Genomic DNA, 11,111 nt, shown 5'->3' on the forward strand with positions numbered 1-11,111 from the left:
ACTACTCCGGTGCACTACTCCGGTGCACTACTTCGGTACACTACTCCGGTACACTACTCCGGTACACTACTCCGGTGCACTACTTCGGTGCACTACTCCGGTGCACTACTCCGGTGCACTACTCCGGTGCACTACCCGGTACACTACTCCGGTGCACTACCCGGTGCACTACTCCGGTGCACTACTCCGGTGCGGTGCACTACCCGGTGCACTACTCCGTGATACAGCTCTGTGATACATGTTGTTAGTTAGATCAGGAGTCACACTCCCTGCACTCCGCCGCCTACACACTCTGTAACGTGTTTGTAAAAGTTATATTATTGACCCAAATCACAAATGTACTTGACCCAACACTGCCTTTGGATTGATTGAGCAGCCTTGCAGCTATGGCCCACTGTATGGAGCTTGATAATATACAGTAGGTCTATCACTGCATGGATTTCCCTCAGTAATGCTAATGCTAATGCTAATGATGCAACTACAATTATAAACCCTAATCCTGGCACTCCAGGTCAAAAGACTATAGGTGGGGTGCGGCAGTGGTCTAGGGCACTGCATTGCAGTGCTAGCTGTGTCTCTGAGTTCGCGCCCAGGCTCTGTCTCAGCCGGCTGCAACCGGGAGGTCCGTGGGGCAATGCACAATTGGCCTAACGTCGTCCGGCTTAGGGAGGGTTTGACCGGTAAGGATATCCTTGTCTCATTGCGCACTAGCGACTCCTGTGGCGGGCCGGGCGCAGTGCACGCAAACCAGGTCACCAGGTGCACAGTGTTTCCTCCGACACATTGGTGTGGCTGGCTTCCGGGTTGGATGCGCGCTGTGTTAAGAAGCAGTGCGGCTTGGTTGGGTTGTGTTTCGGAGGATGCATGGCTTTCATTGTAGCAATGAGACAAGATAGTAACTACTAACAATTGGATACCACGAAATTGGGGAGAAAAGGGGGTCAAATCTTCTCTGCAGATCCTCTCAAGCTCTGTCAGGTTGGATGGGGAGCGTCACGGCACCGCTATTTCAAGGTCTCTCCAGAGATGTTCGATCGGGTTCAAGTCCGGGCTCTGGCTGGGCCCCTCAAGGATATTCAGAGACTTGTCCCGAAGCCACTCCTGTGTTGTCTTGGCTGTGTGCTTAGGGTCGTTGTCCTGTTGGAAGGTGAACCTTCGCCCCAGTCTGAGGTCCTGAGCGCTCTGGAGCAGGTTTTCTTCAAGGATCTTTCTGTACTTTGCTCCGTTTATCTTTCCCTCGGTTTCCCACTGAAAAACATCCTCACAGCATGATGCTGCCACCACCATGCTTCACCGTAGGGATGGTGCCAGATTTCCTCCAGACTTCAATATTGGTTTCATCAGTCCAGAGAATCTTGTTTCACACAGTCTGAGAGTCTTTAGGTGTATTTTGGCAAACTCCAAGCGGGCTGTCATGTTCCTTTTACTTGAATTTTATGTTTTTGCACCTAAAATGATTAATGCATCATTCATTTCATGGTCAAAATGAAAATGCAAGCTAAGTGTTGACAAAGGCTTCCACTCTTTTACAGTCTAATTCACTGAGGAGTGGCTTCCGCCTGGCCGCTTGATTGGTAGAGTGGCCTTTATGGTAGAACAGCTCTAGGAAGTGTCTTGGTGGTTCCAAACTTCTTACATTTAAGAGTTATGGAGGCAACTGTGTTCCTGGGGACCTTCAATGCTGGAGACATTTTTTGGTACTCTTACACAGATCTATGCCTCGACACAATACTTATGTAAATAAGTTATTTATATTTATTACTTGTAATACATTTGCAAAAATTTCTAAAAACTTGTTTTCGCTTTGACATTATGGGATAATAAAAATTAAAACATTTTTAGATTAAGGCTGTTACGTAACAAAATGTGGAAAAAGTCAAGGGGTCAGAATACTTTCCGAAGGCACTGTACATTTGTAATTTACGTAAAATATAGTTCCTGTACTCAGTCTTAGATAGTCTCTCTGTAGCAGAGACATCAACATGTTACTAGACACTCTTATCGAGAGTGACTTACAGGAGTAATTAGGGTTAAGTGCCTTGCTCAATGGCACATCAACAGACTTTTTACCTAGTAGGCTCAGGGATTCAAACCAGTGACCTTTTGGTTGCTGGTCCAACACTCTTAACCACTAGGCTACTTTTCGCTCACGGCAACGTGTTTCTGCTGCTGCCCCTGAAGGCCAATTCAGCTCAGGCAGCATGACGCAGAATGAATGCAAGTGGATGTCAGACAGACAGACATCACACAGACAGACAGACATCAGACTGACGTCAACTGCGTGACAGCAATTCAGTGTATCTCAAGGAGACATGATATGTCTTGATTGAGCTAGGATGGATTCCTTTGACTTGAATGAATGTGTGCATGTGTGCAATGCATGTGTTTGTTTTTTTAAGTGTCACAAGATAAATAGAGATTTTTATACTGTTTTATATCATAAGATACAGTACATACGTACGTTGATGAACAGTATATCACATGAACATTGTGTAGGAGGTGTGAGTTGCTACTGTACTTTTAGGGCATTCTGCTTCCTCCCACACTCCAGACAGTAGGTCTTTAATCTCTCAACAGAACCAGAAAATATGATTTTCAAAAAGTGAAAAGAGAGGAAACCTTTTGGCTGGTGTGTGGTCCCTCAAAATGCCTTGGTATGTCAGCCTTTCATTAAACATTAAGGCGCCTCAGCTCCACTGAATATTATTCAATAAGACTCACTGCTACTACAAGACGTCTTGTTTGTCTCATTTCAATTTACCAGTAACGGCTCTTGCAGTTTGATGGCTCTGGAGAAGCATTTTACTCCAAACCTGCTGTCAAGCAAAGGATCTAATCAAAAACCTTGGTTTACATCCCCTTATATAATGTTAAGTTTATAATTCAATTAGCAGATCATCATAATAGCATTTTGTCACCAAGATGGCATAGCAGTCAGACGTCTTTTGTCCTCGTCTTGTCGTGTCCCGTATGTAAATATATTTACAACTTTCTTCGCATACCTTTTTATATATATTTTTTATTTTCCATAAACTCATCTTCAAAACACTCTCCTGCAACCTGCCTCACCAATTTATATTTTAAAAAATAAAGTATTATTTACCTCAAATCTGTAATCCTCCATAGAAGCTAACCAGAAGCTAGCCAGAAGCTAACCAGAAGCTAGCCAGAAGCTAGCCAGAAGCTAGCCAGAAGCTAACCAGAAGCTAGCCAGAAGCTAACCAGAAGCTAGCCTGAAGCTAACCAGAAGCTAATAATAAGCAAGCCAGAAGCTAATAAGCTTCTTTACTGGCTAATCGGTAGTATTCAGCTACCCACGGTTTGTGGTCATCAGCTATCCTTTAGCTCGAAAATCAATCGCCAGTTTTGTACGGCGCGGCTAAGACCGGAACATACCAGACCTATTTTTCTATCCATGTCCCCGGATTTCAACCGCAAGCTCTGGACATTTCTACCTGGATCTCGCAGATAGCTAGCTGCTATCCGTGTGACTATCGGCTTATGTCGATTCCGGATCAAACATCAATTACTCCGGAGCTAGCCAGCTGAAGAGTTCCGTCATTCACTCCTGGGCTACAATCACCTATCCGGACCCGTTTTACTGCCAACGCGGAGCCCCACCGGGCCTTCACAACTGGACTACCGACGCTATCTGCCCGAGGGAGTCATCCAGCTGGCTCCTCCGTCGCGACGTTACCTGAACGCCCATCTGCGGTCCGCTAATCGTTAGCTCTCTTATCGGCTACTATCTGAATTTTTTTTTGATCCCCTCTACCACACGGAACCCCACTAATCCTACCGACGGAAACGCACGAGGTGGCTAAATACAGACCTCCATCCTATGCTAGCTTGCTACTGATGGCCCGGATAGCTGTCTGAATCGCCGTGACCCCAACCAACCTCACTCATCACTGGACCCTTTTGATCACTCGACTAAGCATGCCTCTCCTTAATGTCAATATGGCTTGTCCATTGCTGTTCTGGTTAGTGTTTATTGGCTTATTTCACTGTAGAGCCTCTAGTCCTGCTCACTATACCTTATCCAACCTATTAGTTCCACCACCCACACATGTGATGACATCTCCTGGTTTCAATGATGTTTCTACAGACAATATCTCTCTCATCATCACTCAATACCTAGGTTTACCTCCACTGTATTCACATCCTAACATACCTTTGTCTGTACATTATACCTTGAAGCTATTTTATCGCCCCCAGAAAAATCTACCATGCAAATCTACCAGTGTTTTACTTGCTCTATTGTATTTACTTTGCCACCATGGCCTTTTTTTGCCTTTACCTCCCTTATCTCACCTCATTTGCTCACATCGTATATAGACTTGTTTCTACTGTATTATTGACTGTATGTTTGTTTTACTCCATGTGTAACTCTGTGTCGTTGTATGTGTCGAACTGCTTTGCTTTATCTTGGCCAGGTCGCAATTGTAAATGAGAACTTGTTCTCAACTTGCCTACCTGGTTAAATAAAGGTGAAATAAAATAAAAATAAGTCTTTATGACTGAAAAATGAATGTGCCAATCAAACTGTGACCAACAACAGTCAGTTCAAACCTTCATTTCAAAACTGTGAGCCAGCAGCATTTTCCAGGTCAGTCAGTACCATCAAAGGGTTCTGGCAACACTGAGGAAGAAATATCACTGCTCTACTTAAAGAAACGTTTGGAGGAGTACCGAGGGATTCACACAAGACAATACAATAGCAATCTTTATGAACAAAACCCCTACTGTCTGCACCAAATAAATAGAATCCACCCATTATGTCATAATTGACTTGAATGGGGAGGCTTGTTCTATGGATCCTACTTCTACTGTCTCCACCATATAGACTGTTAAAACATATTTAAAGCGGGGTGTTGGGAGATAGGCAAGTCACTTACCCCTGGCAGATAGCTTCTTGGTGTTGATGATCTTAGCAGCATACTCTTGGCCTGAGAGGACCTTCAGGCACCGCCGCACCACTGAAAAAGCTCCCCTGGGAAGCGCAGGAGACAAAAATGCATATTGAACTGCATAGTTATAGTAAATATTCATTTTGATTTCCAAAAATTGAATGTAATGTTTTCGTACTAAAATGGTTAATGCATCATTCATTTCATGACCAAAATGAAACTGCAAGCTAAGTGTTGACCAAGTGTTGACCAAGTGTTGACAGTCTATTTTGAAAAATAAATAGCTTAAATCCATTCCCTAACAATAGCACAGTGAGCATATTTTAGGAAAAAGTGTAAAATACTGTGATTGATATCTGATCTGGTGTTTTGCAATTATGCATGATACACTTCTGAGTAGTACAGTAAAACATATTTAAAGAACAGCTCCTGATCCTTGATAGATTGGTCACGAGTCTCTTGTGAACAGATGCACGTCACATAAATGTCAGTAGCGTCTGTCAACAGACTGTGGGAAGCCTTAACTAACGAGGAGTTACGCTGATTTTTTCCGGGGCTGGACAGGTGCTCGCATCTTCAGAAGGTGATTTTTGGCCCATAGACTTGCCTGAAACTGGCTGAGAGATTACGTTCAGAGGGGTGAAGACTTCACTAGTCTGGTTAGTATAGATGGTGTTAGTCTAGATAGAAAATATAATTTTCTAACCCATCTCCACCCAGAGTTTAATCAAGCATCTGATGCAATAATGCAATATTTTTGTTCTGGGTTTTCCGAGACTAGTTTACTCGGCTTTGTGATTGAGAACATTGCCATGCAGGCATACACATCACTGACGATCTGAAATGGTCCGCAAACACAGACAGTGTGGTGAAGAAGGCGCAACAGCGCCTCTTCAACCTCAGGAGGCTGAAGACATTCGGCTTGGCCCCTAAGACCCTCACAAACTTTTACAGATGCACAATTGAGAGCATCCTGACTGGCTGGGCTGGCCTGGTACGTCAGCTGCACCGGGAGCAACCGCAAGGCTCTCCAGAGGGTGGTGCGGGTATACCCAACGCATCACCAGGGGGCAAACTGCCTGCCGTCCAGGATACCAACAGCACCCGATGTCACATGAAGTGCAAAAAGATCATCAAGTACAACAACCACTCGAGCCACGGCCTGTTCGAGCCACGGCCTGTTCGAGCCACGGCCTGTTCGAGCCACGGTCTGTTCACTGCTCACTTTAATAATGGAACACTAAATCAAATCTAATTTTATTAGTACATGCGCCGAATACAACAGGTACTGCTTACTTACGAGCCCCTAACCGACAATGCAGTTAAATATATATATCTATGGATAAGAATAAGAAATAAAAATAACTAGTAATTAAAGAGCAGCAGTAAAATAACAATGGCGAGACTATATAAAGGGGGGTACCGTTACAGAGTCAATCTGCGGGGGCACCGTTTAGCTGAGGTAATATGTACATGTAGGTAGAGTTATTAAAGTGGCTATGCATAGATGATAACAACAGAGAGTAGCAGCAGTGTAAAAGGGGGGGGGGAGCAATACAAATAGTCTGGGTAGCCATTTGATTAGGGGTTCAGGAGTCTTATGGCTTGGGCGTAGAAGCTGTTTAGAAGCCTCTTGGTCCTAGACTTAGCGCTCCGGTACTGCTTGCTCTGCGGTAGAAAAGAGAACAGTCTATGACTAGGGGGGCTGGAGTCTTTGACCATCTTTAGGGCCTTCCTCTGACACCGCATGGTATAGAGGTCCAGAATGGCAGGGAGCTTGGCCCCAGTGATATACAGGGCCGTTCGCATTAACCTCTGTAGTGCGTTGCGGTCGGAGGCCGAGCAGTTGCCATACCAGGCAGTGATGCAACCAGTCAGGATGCTTTCGATGGTGCAGCTGTAGAACGTTTTGAGGATCTGGGGACCCATGCCAAATCTTGTCAGTCTCCTAAGGGAGGGCAAAGCGGGATTTCGTAGGAGGGCAAAGCGGGATTTCTTATAAGCTGCCGGGTTAGTGTCCCGCTCCTTGAAAGCGGCAGCTCTAGCCTTTAGTTAAGTGCGGATGTTGCCTGTAATCCATGGCTTCTGGTTGGGGTATGTACGCACGGTCACTGTGGGGACGACGTCATCGATGCACTTATGATGAAGCAGATGACTGATGTGGTGTACTCCTCAATGCCATCGGAAGAATCCCGGAACATGTTCCAGTCTGTTCTAGCAAAACAGTCCTGTAGCTTAGCATCTGCTTCATCTGACCACTTTTTTATTGATCTCGTCACTGTTGCTTCCTGCTTAAATTTTTGCTTGTAAGCAGGATCAGCAGGATAGAATTATGGTCAGATTTGCCAAATGGAGGGCGAGAGAGAGCTTTGTATGCATCTCTGTGTGTGGAGTAAAGGTGGTCTAGAGATTCTTCCCTCTGGTTGCACATTTAATATGCTGAAAGAAATTTGGTAAAAACGGATTTAAGTTTCCCTGCATAAAAGTCCCCTGCTTCTAGGAGCTCCACCTCTGGGTGAGCATTTTCTTACGGCAGAATACAGCTCATTCAATGCTGTCTTAGTGCCAGCCTCTGACTGTGGTGGTATGTAAACAGCTACAAAAAATAGCTGTTTAGGTAGATAGTGTGGTCTACAGCTTTAATAATTTTACATATGGCTTTACTCATGCCATATATACTGTATTCTATTCTACTGTATTTTAGTCAGTGCCACTCGGACATTGCTCGTCCTAATATTGATATATTTCTTAATTCCAATTTCTTTGTTTTCGATTCGTGTGTATTGTTGTGAATTGTTAGATACTGCTGCACTGTTGGAGCTTGGAACACAAGCATTTTGCTACACCCGCAATACCATCTGCTAAATATGTGTATGTGATCAATGCGATTTGATTTGATTTGATGCCTGAACACCATATTTCAAACTAAACACATAAACATGAGGTCAGTGCTAGCCCAAGCTTCTGTTCCAAACCAAACCTGCCGCCTCTTTCATTCAACAGTTGAGTTATTGCGCTAGGAATTACTTGTGAAAGGACACATGAACTTCATTGTGTGCTGCTTAATGGATTCAGATTGGGCTTCTCCCTGGTCACTGTAACATTGTGCATCATGTATCTCCTCAGTGCTACTGTCAGTACTCATCAGTGAAAAAAGACAAGGTCGTAGTTGAAAAGATTCTCATAATCTGCCAGTGCCTTAATAATTATTGTCACTGTCTTAACAGATCTCTGTTCTGATCCTAAATGTCAGCTCTGGTCATTCATCAGACATGTTTTGAGCTCAGTACAACCATCAACTGTGGGAGAAAAGCATTCGAAAAAATATGACATTATGAAATGTGTCCATGTCATACTATTGGATTGCCACCCCCAAAATTAAATTATGTAAGCGGTTTTGGCTGCTTGGTGTGTGTGTGTGTGTGTGTGTGTGTGTGTGTGTGTGTGTGTGTGTGTGTGTGTGTGTGTGTGTGTGTGAGAGAGAGAGAATCTGTGAGGGTGGGGGCCAGTGGGGTTCTGGATACTCTACTCTAGATGTGTCACAACTCTCAGATGGTTGAGCATTATGTGTTTCTCAGCATACATACTGCATTCAGCCAGGTTCCTCTACATACATACAGCCAGGTTCCTCTGCATACATACTGCATACAGCCAGGTTCCTCTGCATACATACTGCATACAGCCAGGTTCCTCTGCATACATACTGCATACAGCCAGGTTCCTCTGCATACATACTGCATACAGCCAGGTTCCTCTGCATACATACTGCATACAGCCAGGTTCCTCTGCATACATACTATACAGCCAGGTTCCTACTGCATACACAACATACTGCATACAACCAGATACAGCATAATGCTATAAACAAGGGGGCTCGATGAAGCACCATCAAGCATTTCACGTTGCACCATCAAACATTTAATGTAGCACCATCAAGTATTTCAATCCAACATACTTTAAAATGTTAAACTCCTAGACCCCTGAGGACTTTTTCAAATTGTGAACTAACAATAAACAGGTACTTCGGTCCTTTGTAGCTCAGTTTGTAGAGCGGTGTGCTTGTAATGCCAGTGTAGCAGGTTTGATTCCCAGGACCACCCATATCTAAAATGTATCCACGCATAAAAGCGTCTGCTAAATTGCATATTATATATTAACAGAATGTATATATAGTAAGCTAAATCAATATGTCCTCTTTTCCATTTATGTAGATTGGTGGAGAACCATTCAATATTATTTTACCTGGTGTGAAATCTTTGATAACTGTCAGACAATCAAAATAATTGAGCTGTCAAGTTACCAGAAGATATTGGAAAATAAGGACAGTGTGTGTTTTGTGTGGGCAGGCATGTGTGTGTTTTGTGTGAATGTATGTGTGTGTTTTGTATATGTGTGTGTATGTGTGTTACCACCTAGAGGATGAATGTGAACCACCGAGCACCGCTATCCAATAATAAAGTCGAGTCTTCTCGCTTTATTCCACCAGGCTGAATCTCTGTCTCGACCTAGGGTCCAATATGACATTGAGAGACATCCTCCAGCTTCCTGTGTGAAGAGGTAGCCACTTACGAAAGATCAGTTATGTCTTCTAAGTGATGATACTACTCTCTCAAAATGCACTCCATTTAGGAAAATGTTATGTGACTCAAGACTCCTGAAATAATTATCAGACGAGAAATGTCAGAAATATGTTGGCACTGCCACCTGTTAATTCCCACCTGTTCATTCTCACCTGATCCCACCTGTTCATACTCACCTGATCCCACCTGTTCATTCTCACCTGATCCCACCTGTTAATTCCCACCTGTTCATTCCCACCTGTTCATTCTCACCTGATCCCACAAGTTCATTCCCACCTGATCATTCTCTTAACTCTTCCCTTCTCTCATCGAAGTTATATTTCCTCAGCTAAAACACCTTTCCGGTCTCCTACCATAAAGGGATTTCTTTAGAAGAGTAATGTTATTCAGTTCTGCCACCAAATATTTCATCAATAGTCCCTCACTTGCTGTGAACAAATGCCTCTGACTCAAACTGAACAAAGAGGTAATCTTTCATTGTCACACAGGCCCCAAATGCAATGCCAAATACCCCTTTGTATGAGTAAAAAAAAATGAAAAATGTCTTGTGGAACTTACTTGCCCAGTTCCTCAAACATCTGGAATTCCTCAGTGAAGCGGGTGCAGATGGTAGTGGTCATGATCTGAGGTGGAGGGTTTCAGCTGGACCTTTAGTCGAGTGCTTTTTGGAGCGAAAGCAATTGGAAGCGATATATAGAGGATGGTTGGAAGCCTTGATGAGAGCCAAGCTTCTCTATCACTATCCTGATCTACGGAGTGGAAGTGAAGGGGGGCAATGCTGGCTGTCAGTTTTGCTCCAATATTTCGCCCGCCCGCTTCGCCTGGTTCCTCCAATCGCAGCTCTGCCTGCACTCCTGAATACACAGCCCCATTGCCATGGCAACTGCATCCCCCTCCTCTCCAAACGCACACTTGACAGACAGACAGACAGACAGACAGACAGACAGACAGACAGACAGACAGACAGACAGACAGACAGACAGACAGACAGACAGACAGACAGACAGACAGACAGACAGACAGACAGACAGACAGACAGACAGACAGACAGACAGACAGACAGACAGACAGACAGACAGACAGACAGACAGACAGACAGACAGACAGACAGACAGACAGACAGACAGACAGACAGACAGACAGACAGACAGACAGACAGACAGACAGACAGACAGACAGACAGACAGACAGACAGACAGACAGACAGACAGACAGACAGACAGACAGACAGACAGACAGACAGACAGACAGACAGACAGACAGACAGACAGACAGACAGACAGACAGACAGACAGACAGGGGAGGAGGCAGCTTAACATGGTGGCGTTTAAACAGTGCACACATATGGACAAGCACATACATGAGCACAAACACGTAAACATATGTGCATACACACATACTTAGCAAAGTGAAAGATTAAATATACATCCACTTCAATCCACTAATATAACTAATCAAGCAACCAAGCAAGCCCCAAAGACATTAAAATACCAGTCATTTAACTTTTGATTAAGGAATCATTAATATCTCTATTTTCTTTGGTCTGAAAATATTTCTCTGATGTACTATTATGTTATTATTATGAAAATAACAAACCAACCAACTGTAGGCCCTCACAATG

The 11,111-nt window shown here is 44.0% G+C and overlaps 1 protein-coding gene across 8 annotated transcripts in view; it reads right to left on the minus strand.

Annotated features, from left to right (window-relative positions):
* Window positions 1-10,363, minus strand: part of camk2a (calcium/calmodulin dependent protein kinase II alpha) — a 106,487-nt gene extending 96,124 nt beyond the window's left edge. For 5 of the 8 annotated variants that reach the window (XM_090227373.1, XM_036967561.2, XM_036967566.2 and 2 more), the window contains exons 1-2: window positions 10,049-10,363; window positions 4,899-4,993 (exon numbers count right to left, since the gene is read on the minus strand). In XM_090227373.1, coding sequence (XP_090083499.1) covers window positions 4,899-4,993; window positions 10,049-10,110 — 157 coding nt within the window. In that variant the 5' untranslated portion in view covers window positions 10,111-10,363. The remainder of the gene's footprint in view (window positions 1-4,898; window positions 4,994-10,048) is intronic. The other 3 variants (XR_016493462.1, XR_016493461.1, XR_016493460.1) reach the window with 1 other exon arrangement.
* Window positions 10,364-11,111: the final 748 nt, after the last annotated feature.

This window comes from Oncorhynchus mykiss, chromosome 29 (genome assembly GCF_057628025.1).
Source record: "Oncorhynchus mykiss isolate SJ-2025 chromosome 29, ASM5762802v1, whole genome shotgun sequence".
NCBI lineage: Eukaryota > Metazoa > Chordata > Actinopteri > Salmoniformes > Salmonidae > Oncorhynchus > Oncorhynchus mykiss.